Raw genomic sequence first — 20,770 nt, 5'->3', positions numbered from 1 at the left:
AGGTGAATCTCAGATCTTAGTATTCCAGTGGTCCACAGAAAAGCAATAGAGGGCCAGGTACGGTGGCTCAAGCCTGAAATCTCAGCACTTTGGGAGGCTAAGGCAGGCACACTGCTTGAGCCCAGGAGTTCCAGACCAACCTGGGCAACATAACAAGACCTTGTCTCTACACAATATAAATTAAAAAATTAACCAGGCATGATAGTTCACACCTGTGGTCCCAGCTACTCCGGAGGCAAAAGTGGGAGTATTGCTTGAGCCTGGAAGATCTAGGCTGCATTGAGCTATGATCAGGCTACTGCACTCCAACCTGGGTGACAGAGTAAGACCTTGTCTCAAAAAGAAGAAAAGAGAAACAAGAGAGATATGTCTCATGGTGACTGTGGCCTCCTGAGCTTGCTAGATAGGCAAAGGCAGGAAGAGGATGGAATCCCAGATAAGAAAAATAGGACTTTTGACACTCTGGGCCAAGGAAAACTTCCTCCCATTGCTTCTGACTGCCCCTGGGGAATGAAATTAGTATAAGAGAGCTCAGATTAGAGAGGACACTGGGAGCTGAGGACAGACAGCTGAACCAGCCAGACTACACTTTTCTTTGGAATCAGAGCTGCTTCCTGTGCGATGGCTAATTGATTTTCTTTCCCTTTTGTGAAAGAAGGATTTAAACAAAAGAGGGAACATAGCCTTCACATTTTCCTTGTCCCTAGGCAATGCCTATGTTTAAGGATAAAGAACATGTATATGTGGTTCTGTCTACATAAGTACTTAGTATCTACATAAAAGGAGTACCTTTTGATGGTAAAATTCCACTTTAAAAAATTAACTAACTGACCAGTTCAGCAAGCTTAATTATTATAGCACAAGAGGTTTTGTATTTGTTTTGGGTGATGATAAAAGGGCTCAGTGGTGAGAACCGGTGTAGGGGTGAGGAAACGGGAGCAATATTCTCAACTGTAATGAAAATTTATCTGTGTGGTAACTTTTGCTTTGAATACGAATCAGAGGGAGTTCATGCTTTGAGACAAATTTATGGTTAGCAGTAAGAAAAAGGCCTGTTTTACTGCCTTCTTTTTACTTAATAAATCTTAATTGCTTTCTCTCCATAAATTAAGGCATTTACCATGCTATATCCTAATTATCAGGTTTGTCATGTGTAGCATCAGTTTCAAAGAGTAATTCCCATGTGGGCTTTTTGGAAAACATCACCTTCTACTCTTTGTTTTAATGTTTAAGGGGAATTGCCAACTGGATTTTCAGTGAGGACTCTAGTCTTGCCATGTCACCTCAATTTTTTAAGGATGTACTGGTACTTATTGGACCAACTTGGGTATTAAAGCATCATGGGCTCACCAATTGAGGGCAAAGTAAGAAGGGGAGAGAAATGGTATGAATTGCAGACTATTTTGAAAAACATTCACTTTTATTCCTTTGAAGTACATAACAAGATATTTCTCAGTATAGATCCTAGAGACTGGCTTTTGTGAATAGATTTATTTGTAATTAGTGGAATTTCACATAAAAGCACAAAAATCCTAGAGAATATTTTATGGACTTAAGTAGGTTATATAATCTTCTTTAATTCTGTTAATATGCTTAACAAACCCTTTCCTGGTATTTAATGTAGATTTATAGTTCAGTTCAATCCAGATGAGTTATCACAAATGTTCCTTAGAAATTAGTTGCATTTCATAATTCTTGGCTCCATGCATGTGAAAAAGGTGTCCACAAAATTTTCAGCTTTAGGTTGATTGGACAGACTAGAGAGTGGCATTTGCTTTGTTGAATAGCTGCTTATTAATCAAAAGAAAAAAATGGCAGAAATGAACATAGAACTGTGGATTTGCTGTGGTGGTCATGGCTGTGTGCTCTCAGCTCTGTGCTAACACCATTTCTCTGCTCCAAACTGAATGGCAGGGAGGCTGCTACAGATCCTAGAGCTACAATTCAGCTGGCTTCTGCCTGGGTCAGGCCAGCAGGAGGCTCTGATGAGAGACTAGAGGTAGGAGGAAAGGAGCAAGAGGGTATTTCGCCTTCACTGTCTGCCTCCAGCAACATCTCTGGTAGTGGATGGGTCTTACCCATGGCTCCAGCTTCTAGTGTGTTTCTAGCATCCTCTGATGGTCCCATAACCTGGGATAGGAGTGGCTTCCTGCTGTTGGAAATCTCCTAAATTGCTCAGCTGTGCCCTCTTGGACATTTCAGCTCTTCTCTCATGTGTAATAAAGTCTCTGTGTTAAAAGAGTGGTTTCTTTTCCCTGATCCATATATTTTGTAGAACATTTTTGCTTTTATGTCCCAGCTTATAGTCTTTTGGATGTTGATAAAAGAAATGTTAAATTATTCATTATCTCACTTAATCAGCTTGGTATTATATTTCAGTGATAGGGCAAAAAAAGAGTAATACAAAATGACCTGATTGCCCTGGAGAAACTCAGTCTGTTTGGAGACACAGTGCATTCTCCAAGCACCAGGGGAGCTAAAAGGAACAAGACCTAGACTGAAATAGTGGTGGGAAAGATGTCACAAAAGAGGTGACATCCGAGAGTCTTGCCAGATACTAAGGTCTTGCTCAAGCAGATGAGGAATAAGGCCATTCCCAGCAGAAGCAGCAGATTGTACAAAAGCATGTTTAACACTTGGCTGCAGGAACATGGTGATCAGGGGGACTGGAGGAAGAGGAAGCTGGTGAGGTGGTCGGAGCTGGACTACCAAGGGCATTGAAGCCCCTGCCAGGCACTTGGACTTTATTCTGGTAGGACTGGGGAGCAGTACAAAGGATTTTAAGCAGAGGAATTACATGAATAGGCTTATCCTTCAAAAAAGTCACCCTAGGAGAAGTGTGGAAGAGAGATTAGAGGGCTGGAAATAGAGGCAGAGAAACCTTCTGGCCAGGTGGTAAGTGGCAGAAGTCCTGGTAGGGGCAGTTGGTGTTTAAACAAAGATCTGAATTAAAACTGAAGGCCTGAGGAGGAGGGGAAAAATCAAGGTATGTCAAGAAAGTAGAATGTGTAGAACTTGGTGATTTTTTGAAAGCGTTGGGAGTTGTCGCTAAATGATGGTCTCAGAGATCAGGGAATGTTTGTCGGGTTTAGCTAAATAAATGTTAAAACTAGAAGCCTGTTTCTCAAATTGGGGTCGCCGTGTCCCCTTAGAGGTCTCATGCAAACTCTGAGTTGTTTATGGTGCCTTATGAGCTGGATGTATCTTAGGTTTCAAACAAGTTAGTATTGCAGCACTACTCAGGTCTTATAAGTAAGCCAAACACGCAATTCTTTGTTAAAAACCGTCTGCTACTCCCGCCACCCACCACCCCAGGATCTCTTTCCTGGCCATGATGTGCCTTATCTCTATCTACTAGTCATAAAATTTGTTGGCCACCCACTATGTATTTGTCTCATCTCCTACCTCTACCCATCACAGCTTTCTCGTCTTCTGATTAAATAAAAGAATTAGCCTCTTATTTGATAAATCATTGTATGAGTACCTGTGTCTCAGAGTTTCTGAAGTCTGGCAATAGAATATCCTCTGCTAGTTGAGAAAACATGGAGGCTTACCCATCACCAAATCTTCCACATGCCAGAGACTGCACTGAAAGAACACTGAGTTCTTTCATGTAGTTAAAAGAACACAGTGCTTGCCCTCTGGGAGCTCAACATCTGGAAACAAACCTACAGAGGGAGAAACTGGCAAGAAGAAAGAAACACACTAGAAATAGCATCAGTCTTAAATGATGCACAGTGGGATTTGGGCTGAGGTGCTGCTCTGTAGTTATGGCCTGGTGTTAGTAGGTTTGATAGCTAAAACTAACATGCTTTTATCTTGTAAGATTTCAGATCGAATATAGTGGTTGAGAGCCTGGGTTCTGGGGTCTGACTTCTGGCTCTGCCACTTCTATGTGTCACCCTGGCCAAACTGCGTCATCTCTGTGCTTCCCTTCACTGTAACATGAGGATCATAATAGTATCTACCCTAGGAATGAGAGGATTCAATGGCATGTGTGTGTGACAGGCGGCACACCTCCTGACACAATAAATACTCACTGCCGACCCTTCCTTAAGCCAAAAAGAAGCCTCTGAAGGCCCAGCTGAGACAGGTGTACTGCATGAGTACCAACGATTGCTGCCTTCTTCCAAATGAGAGCTGCTGTGGCTAACCCTGAGATCCTTTGTAGTCATTTAATTTCAAAGATGTTCTGGAACGTACTTTCTTCAAGACAAGTTAGTCTTTTGAGTTTTTAAGTTAATCTTTAATGGTATCACACACAATCAGTTGTCTCTTCAGGGCACTTCCAGAAACAAGTTTGAAGGCCAGCATGTAGCAGGTAACATTTTAGAGGAGACGGGTATCACTGCCTCTCTGAAACTTTCCATTGATACCCATCCCCTCCCTCCTCCTTTGAGTTCAACACACGTTAATTAAGCATCACTATTTTTTAGGCTCTGTATTCGGCTCCAGGGATGCAAGGGTGAACAATTTCTATCCTCATGAAACTTGCAATTGTGTGGAAATACATGTGAACAAATTCAATCCGTTGTGATAGAAGCACCGATGGGAGTGTGTAGGAGGTCAGAAGAGGTACACAGAAAGAACAACAAGGAAGGTTTCACAGAGGTGGTGACATCTCACCAGGATTTTGAAGGGAATAAGAATGGGGAGACTCAGAAAATCAGCATGATTTGCACAGGAGAACTAGACCAGAGGTGTCAGGGAGTGGGGTGCTTGGTAGGAGATGAAATTGAAGATGTAGGCAAGAGCTTGATCATGTAAGAGCTTGGCCTTTGTCGTGGGAACATCAGGGGCCATTGAGGGACTTCGGGTAACAGAATGCCACAGATTTACATTTTTAGCAGAATCAACCTAGTATAAAAGACAAACTTGAAAAGGGTTTGCAGATGCTGGCAGATTCCTGTGACTACTGCTGATTCATTGAGAGCAGAGATAGGGTCCTATTTGTCTCTGTATCCCTATTGTTTAGTGCTTTATAGACATTTAAGAATTTTTTTGGAGTAAAGACAGTCCAAGTTGAATTTTCCCATTCTGTGTCCTATCCTCAGAACATGCTGACCTGGACCTCCATCTGTCACAAGCAGCTTGACTAAGATCCTAGGAAATTCCTTTGTTTCTTGGCATTCTTTTACCTGGCACTCTCCCTGTTTACTAGCCCCTCTGTACAGCTGTAGTATGTGGTGATTGATGCTTATAATTCTGACCTTGAAGTACTTCATGCCTTCTAAATCATAAAAAAAAGATTAAAGCATATTCAGTATCACTGTAATGTTTGTGTGTTTTGCCGCCTCCTTCTTCTCTGCAAAGTGGTGGTTTATGAAGTGCCCATGCACTTGTGTGTACACGGACACAGTGAGAATATGTGATCGCCCTCAACTCTTCACCCACAAGGAGGCTAGATGCATGCTCAAAAATAAACAAAATAACCTGGGTTCTCTTCATGCCTAGGGAGGAAGCAGCTTGGCCCCAGAGGCAAAGTGGCTTGAAATGAGAGCAAAAGCAGTGGTTAGGAAAGCAGAGGGAATGATAAAGCAGAACTGGTATAGACCAGGGAGAAAGGCAGCTTATGAGCCAGCCCTGGCTGGCTACATTCTGGCCCCGGTAAGAGCAAAGCCCAGGGTCAGGACTCCAGCTTCACGTTCTGTGTGCCTGGACCCAAATCATCAGGGTTGGATTTGGCAGGATTACCATCTGTATTTGTATCTCAGTAAGAGCCACTCAGTAAAATGCCAAACATTAAGCAAGTGCAAACATCAATAATTAGAGCTTCCTGTTCCCCACACATCTTTTCTTGAAAACCTTTATTGCTGCAGAGCTGATGTTATTAGGCACAGAATGAAGAACTCCAAATATAAACTGTGAGATGGCTCCATCTTATAACCTAAGACCTGAAAAAGAAGGGTGTGATGTTGTCACTAGGAGGGAGATTTGTTTGGTTTTTCTTTGGTGACTGCATATTGCAGTAAGTAGAAATGCCCTTTACATTTTGTCATACGGATTTCTTTTTAAAATCTGTGTGTTTGGTCAGCACTCATCATCCCAGCCCAAAGAGCCAGTCCCTGAACCACAGAAGTTCTCTTGGGCACCTCTAGGCCAGGGCATGTGTGGGCTTTACAGGCAGCTTCACCACTTGCCAGTTCTGTGAATTTAGGCAAATGTTTTAGACTCTTTGGATCTTAGTGTTGTTTTTTTTTAATCTGAAATATTGGAATAATACAGATTCCTTAATTTGCAGGGTTGCTATGAGGCTGAAATAAAATACTGAATGTAGAAATGCTCAATTAGAAAGCCTTATCTATAGAAATAGTATATTAAATATACCAAAGAACATCATAAATATCCTCGTAAAACATAGAAATATATTTCATCTGCAAACATGACATCTTCCCAAATTTTCCCAAAGTAGAGTAAGGAAATGAACTATTTACTGAGTCTCTACCTTAGGGCAGGTGTTCCAGCTATCACATTATCCATTCTGCAAAGTAGATCTTAAATCTCAATTTTAGACACAAGGAAATGGAGGCTCCTAGTGACAGACGTAGCAAAAGTGGGATTCAGACCTGACTTAAGAACTGAATGCTCTTTCTTCTAGGCTACATTGTCTCTCGTTGTCTGTCTAGTTCCAAACCCCCAGGGTTCTTAAAAGCTGTTCACATCCTTTGGTGCTGGGAAGTGTGCTTGCCGTTTCTTAGTCATTCACTCCTGTAAGGGGGGCAGGGTGGGACCCAGAAGGAACTGGAATGCCAGGCGCTCCTAGAGAGTCAGCAGCATGGTGTGTGGCGCAGGCCCTCCATAGGAGTTCCACTTTTAGGGAGTTGGCCTGGCATAGACAGAAAGCCAGGCAACAGCTGTGCCACATTTCCTAGCCCTTGAGAAAATGGCTATAGCCCTGTCGTTTTCAGAAGTTCTTTCTTTTTCTGTCAAAGTAAAGCAACCCTTCATCAGAACTTCTGTCAGGAATCAGGGCCTCTTGTGTTTTCTGACCGGCCCTTCATTCTGTTTGTAGAGGGAGTAAGATTAGATTTATTCTATGTAGTAAGCACTCTGCTAAGCTTTTCTGGGACTCTTCCTGTTAGCTTTGATGCCAGGCTTCGGGGAAAGGGGTCTCCGATGTGGCAGTTCATTAAGTGCCCAGTGGGACCCACTGCTGCATGCATTTTCTTTTTTATGTCCTTTCTCTGAGTCCCAGGCAAACAGAGTCAGCTTGTGAACTGGAGCTGCCCACCCAGAGAACCAGAGAGAATGCCTGTTGAAGGGCCAAGTTGCATATTCAGCGAGGATGTCAGTGTGTGGGAGAAGCATTTGTTCAGCCTGCGGTCCTGAGAGGAACTGTGTTGTGTTCCCATAGGTTCTCAACAGGAGGTGTGTAGAAGCGGCGGTGATGACAGGCCTGGCTCTGAACTGCCACATAAACAAGAAGTCCTTGTTTGACAGGAAGCACTACTTCTATGCAGACCTCCCTGTAAGTACACTTTGCGATCCACCCCACTACAACTTCTCAGAGCTGAGCCAGCCCTGCTGTGGGGGGTCGGAGTGAGGAAAAGGGGCTGTGCCTCTCATGTTTTCAGCCAGCACTGTGTCCATCCCAGCGGGAAGTTCTGCCTGGCCCTGATGCAGGCAGGTGCCCCCGATGTTTACTAGATTGGATGCAATTGTCTTGATTGCTGACTTCTTGCTTGCCTCATGCTTCTGGTGGCTCGCTCATAATTGCACAGGGAGTAGAAGTCAGTGTTCTCAGGCTCAGCCGGGCTGTGGTATTTGGTGCTAATTGCCTGTTAGTACTAAAGCTAAGCCTCTGGCTGATGCAACAGTAAATGCATACTGTAGCTCTGTCGGAAGAGGGAGAGCGTCTCGCTTTTAAGTTGAAGTTCCCAATAATAGGGCTGTCTCCTTTGGAGACATTTCTGTCATCTCACAAGGAGCAAGTAAGTGGACAATAGTAAGCGGAAACATGGACAGAAGCCTGGACCAAGAACAGTAATTGGCTGAGCAGTAAACTCTGTATTGACCCGCTTTTTTCCGAAAATTAAAAAGTTTTTTTTCTTCAAACCACACCATGTGAGTGAGAGCCAATTTTTCATACTATTGAACTGGAACAAAACTGAAATGTTGAGTGGGTTTCCCGAAATAATGTTTCGTTTGATCTGATTTGGAAAAACAACAGTAATGATGTTGCTTCACCTCGTTCTCCTTAAACTGAAGATTGGGGTAAGCTGTTTTTTAGTGGGTGAGGGCACAAGTAGAATTAAATAAAAAATCCAAGTAAGACCTGCATTCTTCAGTGGCTGCTGCTTTTCCCCTCTGGCCTCCAGCCTCTCAGCAAGCCCACTGTTTCACAGGGCAGAAATAATTAAACTCCATTTCTTCATCTTTTAGGAGTGACAGTTTGGTTGAGGTGGGAGATTTAGTAATAATATGACTAAAATGAGATGTTTTGGTCATCTGTGGCTTTCTGGTCTTTCTGGCCCAGATAGTTCAGATAATCCAAGTTTCATGAGACATACTTATCTAATAAAGCATTCGTTGTTTATGAAATTCAGATTTAACTGGGCATCCTGTATTTTATCCATCAATCCTAACCAGAGCTTAGTTTTACAAATTGAGACTTCCTGTCTTAGCATAGAAAATGGGTTACCCTTTTGCAGGGTTCTCAAAATGTGGTCCCCCGGGCACTAACATCATCATCTCTGGGAACTGGTCAGAAACATAAATTCTCAGGGCCCACCATCAACCTACTGAATCGGAAATCTTTGAGGTCAGGCCAACCAGTCTATGTTTTGACAAACACAGTGGTATTTCTGATGCAGTTAAAGTTCTTAAACTGCTGGCTGGCCAAGTGGTGAAAGACACAGATTTTGGAGCCTAACCACCTGAATTCAGACGCTGACATTGTTGCTCACTAGCTTTGTATGTGGCTTTGGGCAAGGTCCTGATCTCTCCGTGCCTTGTTCCTCTTCTAGGGTTGTTGTGGAATTAACTGAGCATTACACAGTGAGAGCAGCGTCTGGGACCTAGCAAGTGCTGCAGATGCCTTTGTTCTTATTCTCTGTTCTTCTTCAATTCTCCTCATTGACCTGCCATCTCTTTAGTGCATATTGATGCATGTGTCCATTTGAAAGTAATTCTTCCTTTCCATTTAGAAGCAGGTGAGGGATCCTTGCAAGATCCGTCAGTGCTTTAGTACCATATGCTTTCCGTTAACGGAGGGTGAGTGTCACAGCATTTTCTGGCTAGAGGAGCTAGGGAAGTTGGGTCAGGGAGGGCAGCTACCATGATTGATTCCTTTAAAAAGCAGAAACCAAACAAGCTTAAACACACACTAGCAACTGCTGTTGGCCGTGTGAAGAATAGATGGCAAAGTGCTTAGCCAGCATTCCGAATAAGGAGGGTCTGCCAGGAGCCCGGTAATGAGATGCAGAGTTTAGGCTAATGAGCTGGACGGAAACAGTAAATTCTTTTCTTAGGGGCCCCTGACAATGAGATTATTGTTGTTCCCCAATACAGCACTTTAGTGAGGGTGATGGGATGAATTCATGCTGTTTCTTGCGCTTATTGAGGGTGGAGGATTTGGGGAAGGTGAAGGGATGACGGCAGGAACAGGGGACCAGGCTCAATGATGGCCGCAATGCGGCAACTAATTTTTCTTCTCCTTTTCTTTTATTTTTCTCGTTACTGTTTTTGCTTTAAGTAAGCCTATCTTTGTGTGATTGTAAAAGGGATAGTAAACTGGATCCTAGCTTTTATGTGTTGACCAGTGACTGTGTGTACCCTATGTTTGTGTGCAGGCAGGCTACCAGATTACGCAGCAGAGGCTCCCAATTGCTGTGAATGGGAGCTTGACATATGGCGTCTCTGCAGGGAAGGAGCGGGGTCAGGTGATCCCCAAGACGGTGAGGGTCAAGCAGATCCAGTTGGAGCAAGACAGTGGCAAAAGCCTCCACGACGACCTAAGATCTCAGACGCTCATTGATTTGAACAGGGCGGGTAGGCTTGGAGTGTTTTCATTACTTCTCCTTCCCACTTCAGTTCTTGGATTGTAGGCCCCTTTTTTCCCCACCAGAGTTTTCCTAAACAAATTGATAAAGCAGTCACAGAAGCCTGACAGATGGAGACCAAAATATCAGCATTGGGATTGGCATAGGTGATTAGTGAGCATGGCTTGAACTGTGATCACTGTTAGGCTTGCTAATAACTCACCCCTGAAGTTAGACAAACTTAACCACCTAGTCGCAGACCCAGGAGCTAGATATTTTAAGCAGTCATTAAAAGGGGTGAAACAGTTAAAAATCGAAAAGCAGGGCTTAGGGGTGGTGGCTTACACTTGTAATGCCAATGACTCAGAAAGCTGAGGTCAGAGGATCAACCGACGCAGAGTTTGAGATGAGGCTGGGCAACACAGCGAAACCTAGTCGCCAAAAAAATTAAAAACAGCCAGGTGTGGTGCCATCCACCTGTAGCCTCAGCTATTCAGGAGGCTGAGGTGGGGGGATCACTTGAGCCCAGGAGTTCAGAGGTGCAGTGAGCCATGATCGTGTCATTGCACTCCAGCCTGGGCAACAGAACGAGATGACACCTCCAAAACGAAAAAAGTGTGAGGGAAGAATGATTCAGAAGCTAGAACCACTTTGAGAGTCCTTCAGTAAGGCAATGTTTCCTGAAACTTAGGCCTAATTTTTCTGCTGGTGAAATTGGAGAGCTGCAGTGAGGCTGACTCCGCCTGTCTTTGGTAGGAGTGGGCCTTCTGGAGGTGGTCCTGGAACCCGACTTGTCCTGTGGAGAAGAGGCGGCAACAGCTGTCAGGGAGCTGCAGCTGATCCTTCAGACCCTGGGAACCAGCCAGGCGAACATGGCAGGTAGAAGCCACAAAAGCAGCATTCTTCCTTCCCTCCCCCTTCCCGCCTCCTAGAACTTCTGTGACTTCAGTTTTATTTTCCATCATCAGTTATATTGATGTTGTTTGCAGCCATTTTGTCCCCAGCCTTTTGCAGTCCTGTTTTGGTTTTTTTTTTTTTTTTTTTTAGAATTTTCCTCGGATTCTTTACTGAACCCCCAATCAGATATAAATATACGACCAATAACAGTGCAGAGACACCAAACCCTTAATGAAATAATGGCTTTGAACAGTTCAGTCTTTCTTAGGAAGAAGACACTGTGTTTCTGAAGAACACTTCTTAGTTTGTGAGTTCTGTATAGATAGCACTTCATCGTTAGTTGCATCTTTCCTTTGGGTCTGTTTCTTGTGTTTTGTAGATTTTTCATCCATATACAGCTGAAGCCAAATTATATTGACTATAAGCCAAGATGATGAAAACTTTAACCTGAGATAAAATCTTAATTGAGTAGAAATATAGGAGGAAACTAAAACAAAAGAAACACTTGCACCCTTGGGACCAAGCAGACTACACATTTTAAACGTTTGCAAATTGCATATAAAGATCACAGGTTTTGGTCACACTCAATTTCTCCATGGCTCTAGGTGTCCTTTGCCCTGGCCTGGTACTGCTTTGTTCTTATGTAAGTCCCTAAAGGGTAGTCTCTGCCATCGTTTTATCCTGTTCTCTGTTCCTTGGGACTTTTTGAAAACTTCTGCCACCCTCAGAGCACTTCTTGATGGAGAGGAGACAAAAATACAGGTTCTGCATCTACAATTGCATTTTTCTATAGCACAGTTCAACGGTCACAGCAGGCACCCAGGAAATGCTGTTGATGATGATGTTCATCTCCATGCTGGTTGATAATACTGTTTACCAAGCTTAGCATGTCACATAATGTATTTGCACGTTACAGGGGGACTTCTGGATTTGTAGTGCCACATTTGTCACATAGGATATTACAAGCAACATATTATAACATCCGAGCCTTGGTACATGTTGAATCTGAGGACAGAACTTGCTTATTTGCTTTTATCTTTAAGCTAAAGACCAGAAAAATACAGCCACATGAGTTTGAGTGGCATAAAGGTTAGCTGCCTACAAATTTCTTTATAGAGACGATACTATCTTTTAGTGGAAGAAAATTCTCAATTTGAGATTTATTGCTCATGCCACTATTTTTTTTTTTAATCCACAGAACAAAAATGAAATATGTGCAAGTTAGATAGTTATCCATTTACGTTCCAAGTGTTGATTGCTTTAAGAAAGTTTTTACTATCCCATTCTTCTTCAAAATAACTGTGATTCCTACTAACCCTATGGGATCATAAATAGGCCACCTGTTAGCTAAGAAATAGTCCCATATGGGTCCTTGCCAAGAGATAAACCATAGTGGCAAGAACTCATCAGTCAGTGACAGCTGAGAGTGTTCATTAAATTGCATTTGCTGTGACACTTTTTGTTTCTTTGAAATACAAATCCAACAGCTTTGAGCACAGCAGCCGAGTAGCTTTGGTTGTTCTAAAGTTCTGTGGGAGCTGAGGTTGGCCTGGAGTCTGCAGGGAGCCAGCTCTTTGGTGCTGTGAGCATTTCATTGGCCCCCTCTCCTTTGCCCATCCCTCTGTCCCACCCCCCACCCACTTAGGAACGCTGTGTTGGCCTTGCAGCTTGCTGCTCAGGAGCTGAGGGCCACCCTGAAGAGGTGACATTGAAGACTAGTGGACACCGAGGGTGCTGTGGAATGAAGCCTAATTGGTTCTAGGCTGTAGTTCAATGGGTTCCTGATAGTTTTGCTGATGAGTATAGACCAGCTCAGCCCAGGTTCCAAGTCATTTCCTTCTCAGTGGACAGCCTTTGGCCTCTGTCGAGGAGATGCCCAAAGTATTAATAGTTTGTTAAGTTGAATGTGTACGGAAGTAGACATGCTAAGTGTTTCACTGATAATAATATCAACAAGTTGGAACATTAGTGTGTACTCTTCAGTTCACTAGGCATTTTACAATTAATTATCTCATTTAAATTTTATGACGTTGCTGAGAAATAGGTGGTAGAGTCTGCCTGTTGCAGGTGAGGAAACTGAGGCTTAGAGAGGTGGGGTTATTTGCCCAGGGCTCACAAGAAGTGGCAGAGCTGGGACTTGAGCCCAGGTGTGTCTGGGTCCTGGAGCCCTTTCTCTAAGCACAGCATCATACCACTTCCTAGTGGCAGCCACGGCAGTGTCATGACCATCACAGATGCGAACTTAAGATAGGCAGGATAGCAAGGTGGGGTGCCAAGGGCTGCCAGCTCCTGGATCTGGCTTGGAATCCTGTCCTGCAACTTCTAGCTGTAGGTGCCTGGGCAAAATGTTTTATTTCTCCGAGCCTCCCTTTCCATGCTTAAAAAACAAGCCCCCAAATAATTTTGTATGGAAAGGGAAAAGAAGAAACCAAAGAGGAAAGGAAGTCATCAAGGCCATCTGATAGATTTGGGGCAGCAGGCTGAGAGGAATGACTTTGTGGGAGAAAACAGAGAATTCCAGTTTGGATAGGTTAAGTTTGAAATGCCTCGGGAATGGCTCAGTGGCTTTGTCACCAAAACCAACAGTCTCCAATCATTTTAGCTCCAGAGAAGTTAAAAACTTGGAAGACAATTTTTCCATGGATTATCTTAGAATCTTGGAAGGCCGAAGGAGGGGTTTTACAGGATGATTCAAGTGCATTACATTGATTGTGCACTTTATTATTACATTGTAATATGTAATGAAGTAATTATACAACTCACTATAATGTAGAATCACTGGGAGCCCTGACCTGGTTTTCCTGCAACTAGATGGTTCCATCTGGGGGTGATGGGAGACAGTGACAGATCGTTAGATGATAGATTCTCATAAGGAGTACAAAGCCTAGTCCCTCTCATGCACAATTCACAGTAGGGTTCTTGCTCCTATGAGAATCTATTGCCGTGGCTGATCTGACAGCGGGCAGAGCTCAGAGGGTAATGCAAGCGGTAAGAAGTGACTGTAAAAACAGATGAAGCTTGACTCTCTTGCCCACCACTCACCCCCTGCTGTGCGGCCCAGTTTCTAACAAGCCACAGACCAGTACCTGCTCATGGCCCCTGCGTTGGTGACTTCTGACTAAAGCTATGTTGTAGGGAATGAATGTACTAACGTCTAGAAAATGTAGGATAGGGTCTGGAAAATAGCCTGTGCTGGGTACTTGTTAGGTACTCTTATTAACAATAATAAGTAGTAATACTTTTATGGAATTACCACTCATCTAGATGAATGAGCTTTGTAAAATATGTTCAGTAAAATTTGGTCACCTTTTTTTTGGTCAAACCTTGTTATTTTTCAGCGATCAGAACAAGATGGCTTAACAGACCTTCCCCACCACATCTTTGGGCCCCTGCTGTTTGCAGACACAGTTTCTATCTTGATGTTATATTTCTGTTGTGTGAATGTGTTTTAGAGAAAAATATGAAACTGTACTGTATCACAGTGCTCAGTGGTATAGTTTTTTTAGTTTTGCTGTTATAAATCTCTACTTCTAGAAGATAGAAATTGAGCCTGATGACATTTTCATGATGTGTGAATGAAGGCTCTCCCTCAGTGGTGTGGAATGCATTGAAGTAAACCTAACTAGTAAAGCTTTTGTGCACTTGAGGCAATTTAACTTAATTTGTTTAAAAGGTATTTTGTCTTCACTGGATAGCACGTCTTTTATTAATGTTTGATACTGCATTTGAATCCAAGCTAGCGAACTCTCTTTCAACACGGCAGGATACTAAATGATTCCTCTCAGGTATTTATGTAGTGTAGTCTTCTCTGGGAGAGACTGAAACTCATGCTTTTATTCCTCTTCCAAATTAGAATTCTAAATTGTGAAAGATGCTTTCATTTCTAAAAGGAAGCAAGGTCCAATTGATGGTTCCCCGAGTTCAAAAAAAGTTGTCTCCCAAGTATTGCGATTTGGTTCGATGGAGCTCAGCACACTTTGGAAGTTTTCCTTTGAGCTTAATGGGGCTTTCAGAGGATTCCAACTGCAGATTAGTCCTATTCAGACAGAACTGTAGAACTTACCGGGAACCTACTGTGAGACAGAAGCCAGTCTGCTTACTCATTGTTCGGGAAGATGCCAGAGTTCTGGCATTCATCGCTCAATAAGATTTAATTTATTGAACAGTCACCATGTGCCAGACCCAGCTCTAGGTTCCACACAAGACATTGTTCCTGCCACATGGATTTTATATTTGTAAGGGTGAGAAATAAAATAATTACAGCGACAAATGCTTCAAGGAAATAAACGGGGTGCAGTGCTACAGAGTAACATTGGAAGGTGACAGTGTTGTTTTTTAAAGGCCCCTCAGAGGAGGTGACAATCATTTAAAACCTGAAGAATGACTCAAGGCCCATGCAGCATAGAGCCAGGAGATGAGCATTCCAGAAAACCGCTAAGGCCACGGCCCTGAGGTGAGAAAGAGCTGGGAATGGGCCCTGGGGTAAGCAAGGTACCACAAGGCCACTGTGCCAGAAGCAGAAGGAGCAGTGGCATCAGGTGACACTGTAAAGGCAGGCAAGGGCTAGATCAGAGATAATGGCAAGAAGTTTAGCTCTCAACCCAGGTGCAGTGGTAATCACTGAAAGGCTTTTAAGCAAGGGAAGGACATAGTCTGATTAATGTTTTAGAAAGCGCTCTGGGTGCTCTGTGGGAAGTGGATTTCAGATGGGTAAGAGTAGAAGCCAGGAGACCAGTTAAGCTTTTGCAGTAGTTCAGATGGAAGACAATGCTGTTTGGACGGCACTGGTGGTAGTGAAGATGAAGATGGAGAGAGAGGTACATACAAGATGGTTTTTAGAAATAGGCTGGTGTGAAGGTAAGAGACAGGGTGGAAGCAAAAATGCCTTTAGGACAGTTGGAGGAGCTAGATGGTGGTGCTGTTTACTGAAATTGGAAGATGAGAATGTCTTTGTGCAGGACCAAATCAGGATTTTGTTTTGGAAACTGAGATGCCCGTGAGACCTCCAAGTGCAAGTGGAGGTGTCAAATAGATATCAGAGCTACAGGTGTGGAGCTGAGAGGGGTGTGGGCTAAAGAGAGAAATGTAGGCATCATCAGCACTAGGTGGTGTTAAAACTGTATCCGCCTACCCAGAGAGTATAGATAAAGAAGAGGATTCTGGGCTTGGCTGGGAAGGAAGGCATCGGCAAATGAAATGGAACCAAAGTGTCCAGAGGAGGAAAATTGGGAGCAAAAGATGGCAGAAGCTGAGCTAGGAAGATATTTCAAGAAGAAAGGATTGGTGGTTGTGTCACATGCTGCCAAGGTGTCCAGTAGGTGAAGACGTGTGTCCTGTATCCACTGGATGTGGCAGCCATGAAATTGTTGGTGACTCTGACAAGGGCATTTTTAGAGAGACGTGGAGAGAAGCCAGGCTGACATAGGTTTAGGAATAAATGGGAAGTGACATAGTGGAGACAACGTGTGCAACAAACAAAACTTGTTTAAGAGGCTTTGCTGAAAAAGAAACCAGAGAAACGATAGCTGAGTGACTGATAGAGTGAGAACTGGGTTCAAGGGAATACGTTTTGGGGTTCTGTTTGTTCATTTAATGAGAAATCCTATTGCATACGTGTATGTCAGATGGAATACTGAGAAAGAGTCATGACTGGTATGGGAGAGAAGGGATAACTGAGAGTGATGCCCTTGAGAAGCCAAGAGGGGGTTAGAATCCAGCCAGTCCTCAGGGGCCTTCCATTCTGGCCTTAAAGATGAGGCCAATGCATAGTAGCCTATGGTCACATACTGATTTCTGTAGTATAGTTTGTGAGTATTCTGATAGTTTAAGGGACCCACCAGTGCAGGCCAGTTTGCTGAGGAGGGCTTCTAGGAGGAGGCAGTAACACACAGTGCGACCTTGAAGGACAAGGAGAGGGACAGAAGCTCTGATAGAGTGTGCTGGTGGAGCAGACAGGGATGTGTATGCAGAAGGCTGCCCTGATTGGAGGAGAGCTTTCTCCCGGAATGAGCAGTGGAAAGATACAGGTCATGTCGACCGAAACCCGATGAGAGCTACAGAGCGCCAAGCAGAGGAGCTGAGATGATCCAGTAGGAGCTGTCTGTGCCGTCGAGTGAACAGCAGGAATGATGAACCCAGATTGTAGCAGGATGAAAGTCACAGCCACATTGCAGTCCCCAGACAAGGAGGGAACTGTGTTAAGAGTCAGGATGTGATTTTATAACCTAAGCCTGAAGTTTGGAGACCTCAGGCAAGGGTGGTAGCCACAGAAATGGAAAGGGAGTGGAAGGCATGAGGGATATTTGGAGGCTTTCAAACTGGTAGGGGCTAGTTGCCAGTTAGGGTATCAGGAGCAAAGAAAACAGAGAAGTTGAAGATGACCTCAGCGTGCCTAGACCGAGAGTCTCATGATGTCAGGAATAGTTGGGGCTTCCGGAGATGCTGCAGATACACACATTTTGCCAAAAGAAGGGATTACAAATAAGGGGCTACGGAATTCTTGTAAAAGTGTTGAGAAGTCTGTGCTGGAGAGAGAGTCATGTCTGAGCTAAGAGGCATCTTTTCCCTGTCAGCATGGGTGGCAATTGGGCGAGCCCTTCCCTTTCTCTGAGGGTGAGTGGCAAGGTGTCAGCCGCAGGCAGCCACCAACGTCCAGCTTGGTATAGGCCCCACAACCCAGCACTGGGAGAATGACAGAGAACCAGTTCCAAGGATCTCCTTTTCTCGACATGGAATTCATTTTCACTACTTTATTATTTTAAGATGCTTTTGCTTTGGAATATTAAATTAATTTATTCAGCCCATCCAGACACTCAGGTTTGGCAAATTACTTTTTAATTTAAAAACTTAACTAGGAACATAAAATCCAGAATTTTGTTTTCTTACTTTGTCCTCTTGTAAATGTTGTAAATGAAGTTGGAGAACAAAGGATCTGAGCTTTACTTTCTAGGGTGCCAAATGTGATTCTTTCTTACCTGCATCTATTTGTCTTGGGATTGTTCTCTCTCTCTTCCTCAAGAGCCTTTCAGTTCTCCCCACACATTGCCTACTTCTTTAAGGCTTGCTGCTCCTAATCTGAGGGGCCTCGAGGGTCCAGGAAGGTCTTCCCAGAATGGGGTCAGGACCTCTCTGAGTCCCTCTACAGACTCCCGACTTCGTTAACAGTGCTTTCTGCTGTAGCAAATCCTTACAGCAGTCAGGAAGGATTTGGAGTCATGTTTGTGGAAGGAAGAGATTATTATAGTACCTGGAGGAAGGAGGAGGGGGAAAGCCCGGGTTTCAGCTCTTGCCCTTGAGCTGCAAATTCTCAAGGACTCTTCTGTAAATCTCCTGGAGTCACTGTTAGAAATCCACATTCCACTGGAGAGCAGTGTAGGGCTATCAGTCATTTTTGAGGACTTTCCTCAACTCAGCTCTTACAGTTTGAAAAAAACTTCAGTAGAAAACTACATAGTCAATCTCCATTTTAATAGTCTTGTTTTTCTTATTTAGCACAGAAAAATGAGATCCTTCCAGCTGGTGTATCTAAAACTTCTCTTCCATTTGTGTATAAGCACTCACACCTGTGTACACTCACATGTACAGGCACACACCGTAGATGCCTTAGGTCTGTAACTCCTCTTAAGTGGCCAGAGGTTAAGAGGTTAAGAGGTTCTGAAGCAGCTGTGTACTTCAGAACCAACTGCGCCTTCTCTGAAGTCAGACTGCTGTAACTAAACAGCAGGTAGAGTTAGATGCTGCTTCCTTTGACACCCCCTGCCTTTAAAAGACAATGTCACCTCGAAGAATTTCTAAGGAGTTGTTTTTTTCTCTCTTTCCAGAGGGCCAGTTGAGAGTGGATGCCAATATATCCGTGCATCACCCTGGGGAGCCTTTGGGCGTTAGAACGGAAGTGAAGAATCTCAACAGCATCAGGTTCCTGGCCAAAGCCATAGGTGAATGCCAGCTGCCACTCCTCTTGTCTTTCTTCCTGTTGTTTCTTTCTTGCTGTGTAGCAAACAACCCAGAAGCTTAGTGGCTTACACAAGAACTACTTTCATTTGCACAGTTCCATGAATCGGGTGGTGGTTCTGCTTGTCCTGCCTCGGTCACTCACGTGGCTGTGGGACACCGGCAGGCCAGCAGAGGCAAAGGGTCCGCAATGGCCTTTCTCATGCATTGGGGTCTCGGTGCCAATGTCTGCTGGGCTTCTCCATCCATGTGGCCTTTCTTCACTCACTTCCTAGCCTAGACTTTCTTGTTAGGCAGCGGGAGCATTTCAGGAGGATGAAGGCAGAAGTGAGTCCTAAGCTATAGAACTCACACGGTGTCACTTCCAACGTGTTCTGTTCAAAGCAGATTGAGGCCTGGCACAGTGGCTCATGCTTGTAATCCCAGCACTTTGGAAAGCCAAGGTGGGCAGATTGCTTGAGGCCAGGAGTTCAAGACGAGCCAGGCAACATAGCAACCCATTTCCATAAAAAATTAAAAATTTAGCCAAGCATGGTAGGGTACACCTGTAGCCCCAACTACTCAGGAGGCTGAGGTGGGAGGATCGCTTGAGCTCATGAGTTTGAGGTCATAGTGAGCTGTGATTGCACCACTGCACTCTAACCTGGGCAACAGAGCGAGACTAAGAAAAATAATAGATTGAATTCAAAGCAGTCTTGAGGGGAAATTAGACTCCACCTCTTTATCAGAGGATCCACAAAACATCGTGGCTGTATCTTACCATTTACTACCTTCTTTCTGACCGGTCTGAGATTTATGAAGTCATGGCTGTTCATTTTAGATTGACCATGGCTTGAACTAAATGGTCAATATGTTTTCCTGCTTTTTATAGTCTTTTTAATTGATACGTTTTGTGCTCATGCAGCCAAGTAGTAATCTTTCTGGAGCACATACTGTGGGTATTTCATTGATGACAACTGTATAATAATTAAAATAGTTTAGCATGATAAACATCTGGATAGTCCCATAGATATTGCTAACTGTGAATTACAGGGGAGGACCTTGGAGGACTAAAAAGATTTTTTAAAACCAAAGCAATCTAGAGAGGAAGAGGGAGGGTGGAGTTTGAAGTGTACCCATTCAAGAGTGCACAGAGACCAAGACAACTGAATGTGTTGCCAAAGTCTTCAGGAAAAAGGCATTAAAGTGGCCAAGGGAGTAACTTATGGGAGCAGAGAGGGAAGGGGTAGGTTCCCATATGAAGGCAGACTAAAGATGAACTGTTCTGCCTCCGAAAAGGGACATAATCCATGTTCCTGAAGCCATGACAGGTTTGAGTCAGGGAAAACCCTTATAAGCCGAGTTGGTGAGGGGGAAGCCTGGAATAAATGGGGGAAATTCTACCTCCCCCTGTAGGTAGTAGTGTACTGGGGCCGGTTATTTTAAGAGGTGGTGATGTTAACCTAAAAAAATAACAGCAGCCAGATTTTAGATAGAGTCATCCACAAGTTGTGAAGGAGACCCTGGCATTTTTTTGCCTGTTCCTAACCTCCTGTCCTATGAAGAACTCTTTGGAGGACCAATCTGAGGGAGAATTCTCCCTGTGGTCTGACTCAGAGTGGAAGAACCAAAGCTTTACTATTGTGGGCTCAATTCTCCAAGCCTGTGATTTTTTTCCACCACCTTTTCCTCCCTGTGTCGGACCTTTTAGCCATCATCTTGTGTCAACCAAAGAGATGACTGGAGTTGGGGAGAGATGGGGAGCAGTAAGTGACATGTTTTGGTGTTGCTGCCTCTTAGCAGCTCAGATAAAGGCGTTTAGATTTGGGCAAGAGAGGGTAGTACATGGTGGGAGGGAAAATTGAGGTAGAGGCTCAAGCTATTTTCATAAAGAGGCTTAGCAGGCCGGCCTCAGTGGCTCATGCCTGTAATCCCAGCACTTTGAGAGGCCAAGGCAGGGGGAT

The 20,770-nt window shown here is 44.0% G+C and overlaps 1 protein-coding gene across 2 annotated transcripts in view; it reads left to right on the top strand.

Annotated features, from left to right (window-relative positions):
- The window catches only part of GATB (glutamyl-tRNA amidotransferase subunit B), an 81,304-nt gene that overhangs the window by 34,387 nt on the left and 26,147 nt on the right, over window positions 1-20,770 (top strand). Inside the window, exons 3-6 of one of the 2 annotated variants that reach the window (XM_017518950.2) lie at window positions 7,355-7,468; window positions 9,792-9,990; window positions 10,737-10,859; window positions 18,698-18,811. In XM_017518950.2, coding sequence (XP_017374439.1) covers window positions 7,355-7,468; window positions 9,792-9,990; window positions 10,737-10,859; window positions 18,698-18,811 — 550 coding nt within the window. The remainder of the gene's footprint in view (window positions 1-7,354; window positions 7,469-9,791; window positions 9,991-10,736; window positions 10,860-18,697; window positions 18,812-20,770) is intronic. The other variant, XM_017518951.2, reaches the window with a different exon arrangement.

Source organism: Cebus imitator, unplaced genomic scaffold (genome assembly GCF_001604975.1).
Source record: "Cebus imitator isolate Cc_AM_T3 unplaced genomic scaffold, Cebus_imitator-1.0 Scaffold716, whole genome shotgun sequence".
Lineage (NCBI taxonomy): Eukaryota > Metazoa > Chordata > Mammalia > Primates > Cebidae > Cebus > Cebus imitator.
This window is presented reverse-complemented; position numbering and strand designations above follow the sequence as displayed.